At 35.3% G+C, this 18596-nt stretch overlaps 1 protein-coding gene across 16 annotated transcripts in view; it reads left to right on the top strand.

Moving 5' to 3' along the window:
• The window catches only part of LOC110597004 (uncharacterized), a 110978-nt gene extending 92616 nt beyond the window's left edge, over positions 1 to 18362 (top strand). For 15 of the 16 annotated variants that reach the window (XM_078033872.1, XM_078033875.1, XM_078033874.1 and 12 more), the window contains 9 exons: positions 105 to 178; positions 1299 to 1392; positions 2158 to 2359; positions 4186 to 4366; positions 8594 to 9535; positions 11132 to 11275; positions 14303 to 14551; positions 15259 to 15426; positions 17523 to 18362. In XM_078033872.1, coding sequence (XP_077889998.1) covers positions 105 to 178; positions 1299 to 1392; positions 2158 to 2359; positions 4186 to 4366; positions 8594 to 9535; positions 11132 to 11275; positions 14303 to 14551; positions 15259 to 15384 — 2012 coding nt within the window. In that variant the 3' untranslated portion in view covers positions 15385 to 15426; positions 17523 to 18362. The remainder of the gene's footprint in view (positions 1 to 104; positions 179 to 1298; positions 1393 to 2157; positions 2360 to 4185; positions 4367 to 8593; positions 9536 to 11131; positions 11276 to 14302; positions 14552 to 15258; positions 15427 to 17522) is intronic. The other variant, XM_078033865.1, reaches the window with a different exon arrangement.
• The last annotated feature ends 234 nt before the right edge of the window (positions 18363 to 18596 follow it).

Raw genomic sequence — 18596 nt, 5'->3', positions numbered from 1 at the left:
GAACATTTAGTTGTACTGGTGTCACAGTTACTGCTTTGTACTTAGATGGACATTCACTCATAACTCAGTCCTAAGGACTGTGAGTAAATGTATTCACTTGTCAGCAGAGAACCTTGTTGATGTGACTTCAGAGGAAGAGCAGGAGAGTTCTGATGACACTCTACATAACCAGCCACAGGTACGTCAACGTGCCAATCCTTTATTCCTGGTTTCCTCTTCTTTTCCTTGTTGAAGAACTAAAGGAGGCCAGGTGGAAATGCTTTTGAAGTAGTCTTCTTCTAAAAATCCCCTTAAGTGGTTAGAATCTGAAAATAGCATTAGAAATCACGACAACTTAGAGCTAAACTTTATTTTGTGATGGAGGTAAAAGGTATCTAAATGCCACTTGTCCTTCCATGTGAGAAAGTGCCTTGAAAAGGAAAAACGTTGAGATGAAACATGAGACTGAGGAATAAGGACCTGTACCATGAATGGTGTGTGATGGCCACTGGATACATTCCTGCAGAAGGGTGATGGTTGCCAAACACTAAACATCCTGGTGAAAATCACTCATCATTTGCTCCACATTGAACGATTTTTATTCTGTGGTGACCTTTCCATTTTGTTTCTCATGCAGGCAGAAAATCCATCAATATGTGGAGTATTTGATCAAAATGTCTTTAGTGTGTTTTAAAGAAATATATTTGGATGTAGTAATGGGGGAATGATGGAATTTGGAGATGCCGTCTCGCCATGTTTTCTGACATTGCCAGCATTCCCAGGGCAAGATTTAGGTAGCAGGCATCTAGATGTATGTCACGTGGCCTGAACGTGTGGGTCCTTGGGCAGGGGTCTGATCCCAGTGTCAGATCCCCAAGTGAACACCTAAGTCTCATATTTTAAAATGAAAACTTTGTCAGTCTAGCATTTATAATGTGAAATCCCATGTAATATCAAGAGTATTCCTCAAAAATCCTTTTAAATAAGAGTTGAAAAACCCTCTTACATCTGAAGGGGAATGGGAAGGAGAATGAGTTACAATGAATTTTGTTCCTCCCCTTCTTTGGGGTGTGTACACCTCTATTAGTGTGATGTCAGGGATGCCTTTCCTGGGACCTCTGTCCTGATTTTAACAAATCCTGAGCCATAGGAAGAATAGAGTTCAGGTTTATCTGGAGCGCAAAGGCTAGGTTGCCCTGTGGAAAGGGTGACTGTTCAGTCTGGACGTGTCTGCATTTTAGTTAGACCAAAAATTGGGTAATGCCTAAAAGAGTGGTCACAAATCTTCATGCAACTCACTGAGGTCATTCATTTTGCAGATATTCTCTGAGGCTCATCCGCAGATGCAGATTTCTCTCTCATCTGGTAAGAAACATCATAGAGCAAAGGAGAAAGCAGACGGACATGACCGTGGTAAGAACAACACAGTCTACACAGTTCTGGGGGTGGAATATCGATTTCTAACATGAGCACTGGTTACTGTAATATTTTGAGAAATGAACCTAGTAAACAGGTAGTATTGAGAAAGCCAGAAAGATGATGAGTTGTCTCTGTTAAGACCCAAAGTCCAGCCGCAGGTTACACTGGGGGTGTCCCTCTTAGTTTCTCTACAAGACACACACAGTCACAGGGGAGTTGGAAGTCATGCAGTGCAGAGGAGAAAGGGTGATAAACACTGAGAAGGGCAGAGAGAGAGAGAGAGAGAGAGAGCGAGAGCGAGAGAGAGAGAGAGAGAGAGAGAGAGAGAGAGAGAGAGAGCGAGAGCGAGCACACAGCGAGTAAATGAAGGAAAAGAAGCCATGGAGGAAGAGAAATTTCATTCACGTGCCAGATGGAAAAGACCAGGGTAATCAGTGTTTTGAGGCAATATGGGAGTTTCCGTTATGAACATTACCTGTGTATGAATGCATTTTGTGTTTTTTGGTCTCGATTGTTTTATCTTCTATCATCTGTCTGAATTTATAATTTATAATGGTTTTCATGTGTCTGTCTTCTCCATTAGACTTTAAGCTGAAGAAGGGTCTCGTCTCTTCTGCTTCATCTGCAGAAACAGCAAAACACGTCACATTTTGTAGGGACACATTGGCTTAGTGTATGAATAATGTATGTGAAATATACAGCATTCATATATGAAAATTATTCACATATTGTGTTTCTACTTTCTTTTCTTTGTTACAGATTCTGTTATTTTGTTGAAAACCCAGAAAGATGTTCTGCGATTTCAAAGAAAAATGAAACCTAAAAAACATCACTGTTCACAGTGTTCACTACATTTAAAAAGAAATGCACAACTAGAAAATGAGAATTTTGAAGTAAAAAAGGTGCTATCAGAGTTTCAGCAGGAAAATGCAGAACTGAAACAACAACTCCACGATTTGAGGTATCATATCCTAGATTCAAAGGAGGGGTAGAACCCTTTCCTTTATTCCAGTTGAAATAAGTAGGAAAAATCTTTATCTGTTGGCATTTTGCAAGGGAGAAAATTTGAATAAAATACAAATTTCTTACAAACTAGATAACATATTGTTAAATGTGATTACTTCTAAAAATTAAATGCATATTCTTCCCTGTCACAATTTTAATAGCTATATGGAAACCCTTCTGTTAGAACTCTATTTATTTAACTAACAGAATTTGGTGTTATTTGTTTATATTTTAACTCTTTTATTACAATTAATGTTTCAAGAAATATTATTTAGAAAAAATCATTTTACACTCAAGGTGCCATGGTACATGCCTATAATCCCAGCAGCCTGGGAGGCAGAGGAAGGAGGATCAAAAGTTCAAAGCAAGCCTCAGCAACTTAGCAAGGGTCGTAAGCAAATCAGTGTGACCCTGTCTGAAAATTAAAAAAAGAAAAAGATTTGGGATGTCATTTCTGTGGGTTCAATTCCTGGTGCCAAAGGTGGGGGTGAGAATAAAAGAATAGAAAAAAATATATTCTATATTTCTGTTTACTTTTTAAAAAAATTTTAATATAGAAAGTAGGGAAGCTTTAAAAAGGTATTTGATCTGGATTTCTAAATTGCTCAAGAAAGTTTGTATTTCACCAGTGAGGTTTTCTTCGCTGCCCTAAAACATGTTTTTATACATTTGTAGTTTTTCTTCTCATGCCTGGGATGAAATCCAGGGTTTTGTATGACTAGTGTGATGTGCTAGTGCTGAGCTAGACCCTCAGGTACAGTTTTTACATTAACATTCATTAAAAATAAATTTAATCAAATTTATTCTCATTTATAAATCACATTTGTTCAGATTCCTATTTTTTTTTAATTTTTTTTTAGTTTTTGGTGGGCACAACATCTTTGTTGGTATGTGGTGCTGAGGATCGAACCCGGGCCGCACACATACCTGGCGAGCGCGCTACCACTTGAGCCACATCCCCAGCCCCAGATTTCTATATTGAAAGAATTTTTTCTATTCATAACTGTCCATGACAGTGGAGTACATGTTGACATAAAGTCATTCTTGTTATGGCCAATATTTCATTGTGTATATTTATCATATTTTCTTTATCCATTCATCTGTTAAAGGGCATTAATCTTTATTATTGGATTAAATATTAGGTTCTCTCTTGTTCCAAAGGGGATTTTAACTTGTTTATAAAATACATAATGACCAACAAGGTAAGTTGAAAATGTTGCTATAAAAGAAACAGAAAAAGTGTAAAAACAGGTATTAGATTTCTTATCCCAGTTTTGGGTTACAGTAATACAAAAGATATATGTTTAAAGAAGAATTTCTGAATATGCTGCTATACTGTAAGTCAATTGTAGGTATGCCTGACATATTTTATGAAGATGAAATTATATTACTACCGTATTCATAAGTCTTTAAAACTTAATTTGACTTGAAATTATCTTTTTGACTGGGGAGGATCTTTAGTGCAAAAAAAAAAAAGATCATTTTGAACTGGTCAATTTACCAAATTATTTCAAAATTCCTTTTCTGTAGTACCTAAAAGGTTTACTAGTAACAGAAACTTACCAAATAATAAAATAGTCTTTTATTATGCCTTTCAGTTAGGTATGTTTTAGACAAGAATAAAGGAGAAAGTAAAAATGTGAAGCGAGAAAAGAAAAGCTTCAGAGAACATAGAAGTTTTATTAAGATTCTAAATTACCATACAAAGAGCCAGAACATAAAAAGACTTTTTTTTTTGTTTCTGGCAAAAATTAATTTAAAGATAATCATATTGAACTCCAGGTGTGCCTTGAAGGAAGAGGCAAAGAGAAGAAATGATGAACTTTTACGTGAAAAACATAAAGACCAGTTAAAAGAAAAAGAAGCAGAATATAACAAAGAAGATAAAGTGAGAAAGCAAGCTGAAATCTCTGTCGATACATTGGGTACGAAATTGAGGACTGCAAGAAATCATTTTGATCAGGTAAATGACCCTTCAGTAGAGTTTCAAATTCTTCCTTTATCTCCTCTGTATGATTTATAAAATCCCTTTAACTTATTGGATATGGCCATGTTTCACTTAATGGTGGCAATGTGGTCGGAGGAATGTGCTGTTGGGCAGATTCACCCACATGCAGTCATCATGTGTGTGTACTTCCACACACTTGAGACATCGCCCACAATGCCAGGAAATACAGACTTCCAGGTCATCCGTCGATAAGCAATCTGTGGTCTCCCAAAGCATTTGTATGTGGGGTAGGAACTGCTCTTTGGGTTTAAAACACAGTGTTATCTGACTCTAAAATTAAATGATGGCATCTATGGCAAAATCAGTTACTGCAAATCTTAGCATCTGGTAGATGGTTCAGCATTTGTTTCCTGAATGAAGAAGTTGACTTTGATCACTGATATAAATGCCAATTTAGGGCTTTTTATGTTAAGATACAGAATAAATAGGTATAAAACTATTTAAATACATTTTTTAAAGTTTTTCACAATTACATCTCTACCTGTATTTAAGAAATGTTTTCACTCTGACAAATGTATCTGTCATTTGTGCAGTTGAAATGTAAGTCATTTATGCATAAATAAATAAAAGAGTAAACCTACTCTTGAGGTTTTTTTTCTGAAGGTACCACTCTTTAATTAAGCATTTAGACTTTTCACTACATGCTGATATGTGGTCAAAACCTTGCTGAAATGAACTTGCAGATTTTAGCAGAACAAAATGAAACCTACAGACAACTTTCATGATTACAGAATGCCAGAATTTACACTATGGGATGTCAGTAAAACATTTTGCAGACAAAAAAGATGAATGTGTGCAAACACAAGGAAACATTTCCTGAGTTGTTTTTCTCTATTGTTTTCAAGAGTGTGTGTGTAACATTTTAAACAGTAATTATCCTGCAAAAGTATACAGGGTTTTAAATCCATATATACATAACCATAATGTACACATTTTGGGGGTGAGGGTGGCATTTTTTGTCCCATTGAATTCAGTAATGTTCTTAAGTCAACTCTATTTCTCTGCAGCAGTCTCATGATGGCTTTGAGAGTAGCCTCATCAAGAGAAAGGCCTTTTAATATTTTCCACAGGAATAGATGATTTCTCTATGATATCAAAACTCTTACTTCTAATAGTAGATGTTTTACTTTTGGGTAGTGACTTCACTCCGTTGGTGTGTTAATGTGTGTTATTGCTCCCACTGTTAAGTAAGGAGGAAAAGTGTGGCCAGTGAGGATCCTGATTTTGTATATCATTTCCTCATTTTTGAGAAGAGAAACACTTTGCTCCAAGTAGTCTCTTATTTCAGTGCAAAACACCTTTGGAAACAGTGGCATACCATAATATGCTTTTAGAATAAGTTACTGGTAAGTATTTGTTCCTAATCAATAAAGTGAGTTTATTTCCCCTTTCTTATATTGACTTATGTATCAAACCTCACTGAGATGAAACAAATGCTGCTCAGTAGCAATCTCAGGATTTTCTGAGCAGAGCCTTGCACATTTTGCCTTATTTGTCATTTGTATTTTGAAACACAAGCCTTCTTTGGTGTTTATCCATTCACAGGACAGAAATAACCGGCTTGGTGGATGAGCACTAGGAGCAGAGGCAAAATACTTGGAGAAAAATCTTGCAACTTGCCTATGTTTGTAGCCTCGCCCTCCTTTTCAGAATTGTGATACATTGTTCATTGGTATACATACATGTGGTTAGTGCTGTTCCTAGATATATCATTTATCAATAGATGCAACTCTCACACTTTGCTCCAAAATGTTACAAATATAATAAGGGAGAAATACTTTCAGGAAAAGAACTTGGGGATCTCTTGTGTGTCTGAGTAGATGTAGAGCTAAGGCTGGTACTAGGCTGGTCAAATGCTTGAGCTGTCAGACTGAAAACTTATTCTTAAAGTTAAATGTTCTTTTATTTGCCACTGAAGCCACCCCAACAGGTAGGTACATAATAAAATATTTGCAATTTTTAACTGTTTAAAGTATAGAGAAAAAATTCTAAAAGTTATATCAACATAAAAAACAGTGAATTATTATTTTTTGTTTTAGGTATGCGTGACAGTAGAGGTGTTTTGACATATTATACATACATGGCATATAACTTATTCTAATTAGGATCCCATTCTTGTGGTTGAAAACGATGTGGAGTTTAGCTGGTCGTGTATTCATATGTGAATATTGAAAAGTGATGTCAGGTTGTCTGTATCATCTTTCTCATCCCCTTCCAGCCGTTATTCTCTTTTGTCTAATTCAATGAACTTCTTTTCTTCCCTCCTCCACCCCTATCTGTGTTAGCATCCACAGATTAAGGAGAATATTAAGCTTTGGATTTGGGGGACTGGTTTATTTCACTTAGCATGATAGTCTCCAGTTTCATCCATTTACTGGCAAATGCCATAATTTTATTATTCTTCATGGCTGAGTCCATTGTGTATATATGACACATTTTCTTTATCCATGTGTTAAAGGGCACCTAGGTTGGTTCCATAGCTTACCTTTTGTGAATAGCTGCTGTAAGTATTGATGTGGCTGTGTCACTGTAGTATCCTTTGGGTTTACACCAAGGAGCAGAATAACTGGGTCAAATGACGGTTTCATCCAGGTTTTCTGAGGAATCTCTATGCTGCTTTCCTGAGTGATTGTACCAATTTGCAGTCCCATCAGCAATGTATGAGTGAAACTTTTTCCCACAACCTCACCAACATTTTTTGTTAACTTGCATTCTTTTTTTATTATTGACTTTTAAAAAATAAATGACAGTGGAATGCATTACAATTCTTATTACACATATACAGCACATTTTTCATATCTCTGGTTGTATGTAAAGTATATTAGCACCAATTTGTGTCTTCATACATGTACTTTGGATGATGATGATGATGTCCACATTCCACCATCCTTGCTAACCCCCTGCCCCCTCCCTTTCCCTTCCACCCCTTTGCCCTATCTAGAATTCATCTATTCCTCCCATGCTCCCCCTCCCTACCCCACTATGAGTCAGCCTCCTTATATCAGAAAACATTCAGCATTTGTTTTTTGGGGATTGGCTAACTTCATTTAGCATTATCTTCTCCAGTACCATCCATTTAACTTCAAATGCCATGATTTTATTCTCTTTTATTGCTGAGTAAAATTCATTATGTATATATGCCACATTTTACTTGCACTATTGGCTTTCTGACTGGAGTGAGATTGCAATCTCAGTATAGTTTTAATTTGCACTTCTCTAATTGCTACAGATGTTGAACTTCTTTTCATATATTTGTTTACTGTTTTCATGTCTTTTTCTTTGAAGTGCCTGCTCAGTTCTTTGGTCCATTTATTGATTGGATTATTCTGTTTTGTGGTTCTGGGTGTTAAGTTTTTTTGAGTTGTTTGTTTTGGAGATTAATGCTCTATCTGAGGTGTCAGTGACAAACACTCCCCCCCCCAGTCCTCTGTAGGCTCTCTATTCACATTCTAATAGGCCTAGGGTCTCTTGCCTAATGTCTAGGTCCTTGATCCACTTTGTGTTTTGTGTGGGGTGAGAAATAGAGGTTAAATTTCTCATACTAAATATGGGTTTTCAGTTTTCCTAGCACTATTTGTTGAAGAACTTATCTTTTCTCCTTTGCATGTTTATGATGCCCTTTCTAGAATGAGATTATATATGTGGTTCTGTCTCTCTGTCTTCTGTTCTGCAAAGTTTTTTTTTTTTAACATTGGCAAACTGTTCAGTTACTCTATTCTTTCAGTCTGCTGTAATTCAGAATTTTTCAATCCTTACTTTTTTTTTTTTTTTTTGGAACCCGAGTGCTGAACCACTGAGATGCATCTCCAGCCATTTATTTTTTAATGAATGAGTCATGGTCTCGCTAAGTTGCTGAGGCTGGCTTTGAACCTGTGATCCTCCTGGCTCCTCCTGAGCCACTAGGATTATAGGCATGTGCCATTGCACCTGGCAAGTCTGACATTCTTTAAATTGAAATTTCCTTTTACTCTCATAGATCCATTTTCTTGGATTAATTTTTTGAACTTTTGGGAATTTATGTTTCTATAAGCTCAGAAGTTTACATCTAATGTTTCTTCAGTGGAGTATCTATTGAAACCTTTTCACCATATAAATGTATAGGTTATTCTTTAATTTTAGAGGAAATTATAAAATGGCATTTTATTGAATCGTAGCAAAATGTCTCTCTTTGCTTTTACTTAGATTCCTACTAGAGATGAGTCAGACAACAAGCCATTGCATAAAAATCACAAGACGAAGGATGAAATCTCTATGAGGAGACTGAGAACGGACCCAATAAAATATCAGAACCAGGAAAAGAAGTGCCTTAAGAATACTGAAATTTTAACAGAAAAGGATGTTGACCTTCCAAAGACAGTCAAACTGAATGAGAAAACACTTGCAAAAACATTCCAGGATAATGAACAGTTGGATATTTGGAAAGCTGAGAGGACACTGCAAAACTGCACACCGGAGAGTGAAAAACAGAGAACAGAAAGACCAGAAACAAAAGTCACATCGCATCCTGCCAGACCTAGTGCTGCTCCACACCATCAGGGTGACAGTCCAACTCCAAAAAGAAATCTAGAACTTGCTTTCCAGAGAGCCAGAGATAAAGACTTTAGTTCACAGGAAGAAAAGAATATTGATGTAATTAACCTCGAAGTTAGTAGTGAGATTCCTTCCCAACAGGCTCCAAAGTCCAAAATACAAACTAGTGACCTAGAAAACGAGCTGCGTAAGACAAGAGGTACTCTCAGAGTCATGACTTTGGCTACACAACAGGTAAACAGACAACTAAAACAAAGACAGTGCCAACTGAAGGGGATGGAACACGGGCATCAAAATGAACAAAGAAAGAGAAATGCACAACTCAGAAAGCAGGAAGCTTCTAGAGAGAAGGTGTCTAAACTACAGAGTGAAACTGCATTGCTTCAAGACCAATTGCATGACTATCAGAACAAAGCTAATGATAAAAAAGATGAAATTATTAATATCCAAAGCCAATTTCAGGATATTATAAAAAGAATTCAAGCTCAGAATGACAAACATTATCTCATGCTGGAAAATGAATATATGGAATTAACCAGTGAAACTAATCATTTAAAAGAACAATTGGATCATTATGGAAAGGAGAAAGAAGTAGTAAGTAAAAAGGGTCTTGGAAGGAATACTTGAACTGATATTTGCTTATGGCTAAATGTTGAATCTTGATGAATATAAAAATTCATATATTATAAATGTGTTTTCTGTTATCAACACAGAAGTACAACCTGAGTTCCAGCAAATATAACTTACACCTCTTTCCCAGCTTAAATAAATGATCTGTGTTTGAAGTGATACATCTTCCAATTCCCTGCTCTAATTCTTACATGCTGTGTGTGTGTATTTTAAAATAACTTAGGTAGTCATATGCCAAATAAACACACAAAAAAACTTAGATAAAATGGATTTTAATATTTGAAAAGGAGGCAATTTTAAAACTTGGACATGACAGATTCCTCAATTTAAGAAATTGTGTTTCTTATAAAGATTTGAGAGATTGAGACACAGACTTAGTAGATGTATATGATGACATTAGTAATACTGTCTCAATAATGCTGAAACAGTGTCTGATTTTGGTGCTGTTAATTGAATCCAGAGCTCTGCTCATGCTAAAACACACACTCTACCAATGAGCTGCATCCCATCACGGAATAACAATTTTAATGTCTTCATGTTGCCATACTTTAAAACCACAATGAAGCAGATAAATGGAAATGCTCATACCTAGTTTCAACTGAGTTAATTACTTTGACGGTTCATTCCAGATTTTCCAGCTGAACTGAAATGTAGGTGCTGTGTTTTTTAATAGATTTTCTTCACTATGTTTTTATATCTTTCTAGTTGGTAAGTTTATTTTTAGTCGTGCCAATCAACTTAAATCTGAAAAATAGCTGTCCTGATATTTTTTTTCTTTATTCGTGACCTCTCCACCTCTTTAAAAAAGTGTGTCTGTCATTATCATAAGTTGGGACAAATGTGATGAACTGCAGCAAAAACAGTGGATTTAATCTGTAATTTATTGCATAGATCCATGATAAAACTTGCTCATAGTTTTTTTCATTTCAAGGCCCAATTGCTTATGTGAAATAGTCTTTCAGTACAAAGATAATTGTAGCCGTCTACAGTTCATTAATTTGGCACTGAACCCCCATTTCCAGACTAATGAGGCGGCAGGATTTACTTACAGCAGGAGTGGTGTGAGGACCAGTGAGATTTCTAGAAGCTGAGGACAGGCACTGAGGTGGAGAGCAGGTTACCTGGGGTCTCTTTTATTCCTCATGGAAATATATTGGAATTATTTCAGCAAAGGTTTGAAGATGTGAGGATTTGGGGATTAATTTGAGCCTCTAATAGGAGGGGTAATAACCTCTGTAGAATTGACCACCACTAGTGAGACTTGCATAACCATTTCTGATTGAGAATTCAGTGGGTTGTTGAGCATTGCAACCTTATCGAGGGCAGCACATAGAAAGGGCTTGACCCTGTTGCTAAAGAATGTGACAGTGATTAGGCAGGAGTATAGAACCTTCTGTTTCCTTCAGGGAATTCAGAAATAAACAGGAGTGTACACACATGTGAAAAATGGCATGAATATGTGTATGTAGAGATTGTTTTCAGAGTAAACATTATAAAATATTATTAATATATTTTAAAGTGAGCTGAGTAACAAAATCATTAACAGAAATATCTCATCAGGTAGTTGTGAGGCATCTTGAAAAACAACCGGCTGGAATCCTGAAATTACCATCTGCTTCACCAGAAGATTTACCACATTTTCACACAAATTTAAAAGACAAAAGACGAGATTTAAAGAAGACACTAAGACACATGACAAGTCAAGTATGTACAAAAGTGAACATGTCAACTGTAAATCTACACCTGCTTAAGTAATAAAAATGTTCCAGTACACTCATTTCAATGAATAGCTTTCTTTGTATTTTCATTATAATTGATTTTATATTTTGTGATCTTTACACTTTTTATTGTGGAATTTTTCTCTTACAATGTCATACATCTTTCATTAAAATATCTACCCTGAGGAAAGCTGAGACTTTTTTTTTATAAACCCAGCACCTTTTAATGCTATCTCGATTTCCATGGTGATTCAAGGAAAATTAAACCAGAGGTACCATTTAATAGAATGTTTCAAGGGATTGTGTCATTTATTACCTTCATTTTTGTTCATGTATACACAATCTGCATGTAATTATTAAATGGATTTTTTAAAAGTGTACAAAAAAAGCTTTTATGCTTTTCTGAAAATACATGTATGGTATAGGCTATTTTTTAATTATTGGAAAACCTAGGCTTTTCTCTTATTTTTTCTTTCATTTTAGGTACGTTATGAAAGCATATAAATATTTGTATTATGTCTGGTACTGATACTAAGCTAGACAATGGAAAAATGTTATCTAGGTTCTTTCAGTAGATTTCTTAAAAGAAGTTTTTATGATATATGTAATACACATGCCATCTAATCCACCCATTTAACATGTAAACTTCAGTGTTTTCTTTGTAGATTAGCAGAGTTATGTTACCACTTACAGTCAATTTTAAAACATTTTCATGTTCTTGAAAAGAAGCCTGGAACCCTTTAGCTGTCAGTGGTCTAATCCCTCCATCTTCCCAAGCCCTAGAAAACCAATATATTTTTTAATAATTCATAATTGTAAACAATAGTAATTTATATATATATTTTAAGTTTTTGTTCTTTTTAGATATACATGACAGTAGACTGTATTTCAACATACACATACATGGAGTATAACTTCATATTCTCATGTTTGTACACAATGTGGCGTTACACTGGTCGTGGATTCGTATATAAATAGGAAAGTTGTGTCAGATTCATTTGACTGTCTTTCCTATTACCCTTTTCCTATTTCCCTTTTGTCTAACCCAATGAACTTCTATTCTTTCCTCCCCACCCCTTACTGTGTGTTAGCATCCACTTATGAGACAGAACTTTCAACCTTTGAGTTGGCTTATTTTACTTAGTATGATAGTCTCCAGATTCATTCATTTACTACTGGCAAATGCTATAATTTCATTCTTCACAGCTGAGGAATATTCCATGTATATATAACACATTTTCTTTATCCATTCATCTGTTGGAGGACACCTAGATTGGTTCCATAGCTTAGCCATTGTGAACTGAGCTGCTATAAACATTGATATTGCTGTCACGATAGTCCTTTGGATATATACCAAGGAGCAGAAAAACTGGGTCAAATGGTTCCCTTCCAAATTTTCTGAGGACTCTCCATACTGCTTTCCAGAGTGATTGCACCAATTTGCAGTCGAAGCAGCAATGTGAGAGTGAACCTTTTCCCCACACACTTGCCAAGATTTATCATTATTTGTATTCTTGATAATTGCCATTCTGACCAGAGAGAGAGGGAATCTCAGTGCAGTTTTATTTGCATTTCTCAAATTGTCAGAGATATTGAACCTTTTTTTTTCATGTATTTGTGGACCATTTGCCAATGTTCTTCTGTGAAGTGTCTGTCAGTTCCTTTGTCCATTTATTGATTGGATTATTGGGGTTTTTTGTTTTGTTTTTAAATATTTTAAATTATTTGTATATCCTGAAGATTAATGCCCTATCTGAGGTGCATGTGGAAAAGATTTTCTCCAATCTGTAGGCTCTGTTCATATTCTTAATGGTTTTCTTGGCTGTGAAGAAGCTTTTTAGTTTGATACCAACCCATTTATGGATCCTTTTAAGAACTCTTTTGTAGTTGTAGATGGACACAATATCTTTATTTTTATTTGAGGATCAAACCCAGTGGCTCTTGATGCTAGGCAAGCACTCTACCACTGAACTATCAGCCCCCATTTACTGATTCCTGATTTTACTTCTTGCACATTGGGAATTTTGTTGAGGAAACTGGTTTATAGTTTTAACTCTAAAATTACTCCATAATGGATAGTTCATACAAGTAGATTTATACAACACCAAGTCTTTTTTATAACCAGTTTCTTTGACTTAGAATAGTTTTTTCAGTGATCCTCTGTGTTGTAGCAAGCATCACTACTTTATTTCTTTCTGTTGTCCAGTAGAATTCTATTTTATGACTATGTCACTTAGCCAATCATCAGTGAACCCTAAAATGCTTCCACTTCTTGACTACACCAGTACTACATGGCTGGGAACATGTATTTACAAGTTAACATGTGGACATGTTCTTATTCCCCTGCCTCTTGGTAGTCTTCAAAAATTTTGCTGATTTCATCATGTCTCTGTCTTGCTCATACTGTGCTTTCTGTCTTGTCTATTTTTGCTCATTTGGTCTCTTTTACTCAGAGCTCACATAAAAATAAATTTTTCTTGCACTTTCTGACTTTTCTGTCACCAACATTTTTTTGCATGGTGATTATCTTGTAGAAATATAAACCCACTCAAGGTGACAGTAATATCTGATATTCACACCTGCTCTAGAATAAATGGAAAATATATTTGCTTAACAGTTGTTTTCACAAAGTTACGACTTTATATCATACCAATAAGTTTTGTTAATAGGTTGACCTGTCAAGACTTTTATTCTAACTATAATTCATTGATTAAATACAAAATTAAATTTACTTAATCCAATAGTGAGTTTATCTGTGGAATGCTCACACTTTTGTCAGCATGGGGAAAAAAATCTAGGTTTCCCCCAACATTGTGTAGCCAGGATAGGGATTTATAGATCTGTAATCCTCAACCAACTGAGAAGCTAATATATCCTATTATAGAAATTTAATCTACTGCTCACAATGCTGGTATAGATTGTTTTGTTGCAATTGAACTTAAGTAAAATTTGTTGAGTTTGTGTCAAATATTTTCAGCATCTTCTTTTGATAGTGTGTTTTTTATTCATGCAGATAAATGATCTTACTACAAAGATGGACAGTGCATCTTCAAAACATTTACGTCTGGAAGCAAACTACCAGTGTTTTTTGCAGAACTTGTTTTCTCTAAAAAGTATCCAAGATAGATTTGAAACAATAGACAAGAATCAGAAGAAGCTGGAAGAAGATGTAGTAAACTTCCCAAGGCACACACAGGGCACTCGAGTGGAAGGAGGCACTGAACAAACAGCAAGATGCGATTTAGACGAGAAGCAAAAACAAGTACTTGTGATTTTACAGGCTATCTTATCATTTATCTGTAATGTGCTGTAACTCACTTCCCTGTAAATTGTATTTTGGATATATTCATTATATGTGTATCCTCTATCATGGAGCAAAGATGTTTTGTAGATTTCTAAGAGGAAGAAGACGTTTGATGCCCTCTTCAAATACCTCAGTTGACATCATAACTAACTTGATCTGAGTAATGATTGTCATCTGATAGTCATTTGATATTTAATAATAGTGGTCATAAATAAGACTACAAGGAGAAAAAGAAAAAAAGTGATGCAGAAACATAACATACTTGAATTGTTAGGTTAAATTTTTCAGTTTTTATATTGAACTGATTCTATCATTCTTTAAATTATCGGATGATCTGAGTACTAACATGAGAATGATTCCTGGCTGAGAGAACAGTTGGATGGTACATAGCTTGCCTCGCCTGTGCCAGGCCCTGGGTTATATCTGCAATAGAGAGGAGGAGGGGTGGGCAGGGGATGAGGAGGTAAGGTGGAGAGGAAGAACTCGATTATTTTTAGTTCAGGTTTAATGTAATTGGCACTGATGAGTAAAGTTTAAAGTCTAGTATCTTCTACACATGTAAAATTGCTGTCTGAATTTTTGACTCAGAACTAAACAAAATAAATATATAATAATTATTTGGGTTATAAATTGTTTTAAAGATATATTCTTTTAATTTTCTTTAGACCCAGGCAGCAGCTCCGGAAGTTTCAGAACAGTTAAGACAGACTGGTTCTGCTTCAATAAAAACTCAGATGGAGCTCAGAATTAGCAATCTGGAATCTGAACTGAAAACTAAGAAATACAACTAGAAAAATATAGACACTTCCATATAGATGAATCCAAGTTCACAAGTACGTCAAAACCTAGACTGAAAGAGCAACTTAATCTCCTTAATTTGTCTCTACTGCATAACTTTGAGATCAGTAGCATGCAAAAGCTAACTAGACCATCTAACTTGTGGAAGTAATATTGGGAAATGAATGTACTTTTGAAATATTAGCCCAGGAAGTTTATCTTTCACCCACCTTTGCATTTTACATCTGGAAGCAAACTCTCAAACTTTCTTCCCTTGGTGTTCTCCTATATGTAATCTGGTTTATTAGACTCTTATAACTTCAGCCCTATGTGTGCAATATTGCTATCACGACACCCTGGGCACATTCTGGCACCTGGTAGATGAACTGCTTTTTAATTTTGATCTTTGATATTATCCTTAGATGGTACCTAGAGACAAAATGTCCTTTATACTTTTTCCTCTCCACATTGTCATACTTGTGAGAAAGAGAAAGATCATCACAGGGATGAAGGGAAGTATAGCTTACAAAGTGGTTAAAAATATTCCCATAGTCAGTGTTGGGGCCTGTGAATGACAGAAGGAACAGACAGGATTCTCCTGAAGTCCTGGTAACACCAGCCCAGCTATCTTGTTCTCCCCAGTGGTGGTTGCTCTGACTTGGCTCAGTGCCAAACGCTTAATTTATCCAGATGATGGGTAGAATGTATATATGGCAGCAGTAAATGCTTGAAAACATCTTCAAGGAATGTTCTTTAAGTTCTTGAATTGGTTCACTGAATAATAAATCTTTGTAGCTTTACTATTATTTTCTAGTTGCCTATATTTAAGGGTTAGGATTTTGATCAGAATTGCATTAAATCCGAATAATGCTTTTGGTAGTATGGTCAGTTTGAAAATTTTAATTCTGCCTATCCAAGAGCAAGGTAGATCTTTCCATCTTCTACGGTCTTCTTTGGTTTCCTTCTTTAGGGTTCTGTAGTTTTCATTGTGTAAATCTTTCACGTCTTTTATTAAGTTGATTCCCAAGTTTGTTTGTTTTTTCTTTCTTTCTTTCTTTTTTTTTGTTGTTGTTCTTTTGAGGATGTTGTAAATGGGGTAGTGTTTCTCATTTCCTTCTCAGAGGACTTGTCACTGATATACAGAAATGCCTTTGATTTATGGGTGTTGATTTTATATCCTGCTGCTTCACTGAATTCATTTTTTAATTCTAGGAGATTTTTGGTGAAATGTTATGTGCCTTCTAGGTATAGAATCATATTGTCTGCAAATAGTGATAATTTGAGTTCTTCTTTTCCTCTATGTATCCCTTTAATTTCTTTCATTGGTCTAATTGCTCTGAGCTAGAGATTCAAGAACTATGTTGAATAGAAGTGGTGAAAGAGGGCATCCCTGTCTTGTTCCAGGTTTTAGAGGGAATGCCTTCAATTTTTCTCCGTTTAGGGCTTAGCATAGATGGCCTTTAAAATATTGAGGTATGTTTCCTGATTAGCAAGAAATTAAAATACTCAAATCAACTGGATTCTTGTCAAGTTATTCCAAACCTTCTCTCTTCTCACTTGCTATATTGTCACTGCACTCTAACTTCTAGTGGCACTGGACCACTGGTGATTCTACGAGTGTTCTTCCTCCTCTCATTGTCTGCATGTACCTCTTCTCTCTCACACACACAATTTCTCCTCATCCTTCAGGTGTCAACTCATGTATAACCTCTAATAAAGGACCTCCAAAACTGACACAAATTTGGGAAAGAAGTCCCTTCTCAGTGTCCCCATAGGATCCTGTTTTATACCTGTCATAATGCCAAGGAATCTGTATGTCAACTGCCTGCTTGCCTGCTTTTTAATCTATAATACATGACTGTTGAGGGTGTCCATTATCATCTCCATCTTGCCATCCCAGTGCTTGCCAGAGTACCCTAGCATATGGTGTCAGGTTTATGAATAAGGGGTGGGAAGCCCAGATCTCTGATCGTCATGATAACTATAGGTAACACTATGGGCATATTGATTGTCATAGTGATTTTGTATTATGGACATACATATCTATTTTTCATTCTTGTGAACAACAAGAAGTTCTCAACTTTTTAACTGATTGATGCTTATAAAATATTTGAGACAAAAATGTAATTCTTTTTCTCTCCACTTGCTACAGAATTCGAATCTTGATCCACTGGAGCTTCTGCTTTAAGAATTACTAATAAACCAAGACAAGATCTATTTTTGGAAACATCACAAGGATATACAGAGATTTTTAAGAAAAAATATGATATGAAAGCTAATATTGTGTGAAGACTCTTGATATAATACTTGGATTGTTTGATGAAATGTATGATGTTAAAAACTATTGAAGTGGATGTGTGTATCATATACATGATGAAATTCTCAAAATAAGAAACTATGTACATCTACAAGAAAATTTGAAGTGCAAATGCAAACCAGTTTTTATTGAGATATGTGTTTTCAAACTGTCTAAATGCTAGCATTTAAGCTTCATTCGAACAACCAAATGATCAACACTAATTTGGTGGATCCTAAATGTCACATTAATGATGAATTATTTATATTATAAAATATATGTCACTTAATGTGGATCTAGAGATTTAGACAATGCTATTTTGATATGCTGGTTATGTTGATTGAGTGTGTTTCCAGGGAGAAATCCATTCATTAATGTGTCACTGTGTTAGAATTATTATAGTACCATCACACATACAGTCTTTGTAAAATTTTTGTAATTTTAATCTGAAGCACTGACTTATCTAATCAGAAACAGCATTTGCTTAATGATTTTTGGCTTTTCTCTTTGATTATACAATTTTGGAAAATAACACGGAAGTTGCAGATTCTGGTATAAAGTACTCTTGCCCACTGAAGCATTTTAAAGTGAATTGCTAACGTGTCATCATTCATGGTTTTTTAATATTTTCCACAAGTCAGAACATGCTAGATAACGACAATACAACACTCATAATAAAACTGATATGATTAACAAGTATGCTGTTGGTGATGTTTTAAAAATTCATTTTTCTTTCAAAAATGTTCTATTTTGACAATTTGGGATTTATGGAAGATTTGTAACAGTAGTGCAAAGAATCCCTAGGAAATATTCCCCCAAAGTTACTTTTTTATTAACTTGTTTTATCTATTCTCCTCTTTCTAGCTAGAAACTGTTATGTACCTATATTTATCTCTGAATCATTTGCAAGATGCTCACAATGCATTTCTG

This window comes from Ictidomys tridecemlineatus, chromosome 16, assembly GCF_052094955.1.
Source record: "Ictidomys tridecemlineatus isolate mIctTri1 chromosome 16, mIctTri1.hap1, whole genome shotgun sequence".
NCBI classification, from domain to species: Eukaryota; Metazoa; Chordata; class Mammalia; order Rodentia; family Sciuridae; genus Ictidomys; species Ictidomys tridecemlineatus.
Note: the sequence above shows the minus strand (reverse complement) of the source record. Positions and strands in the feature narration are given on the sequence as shown.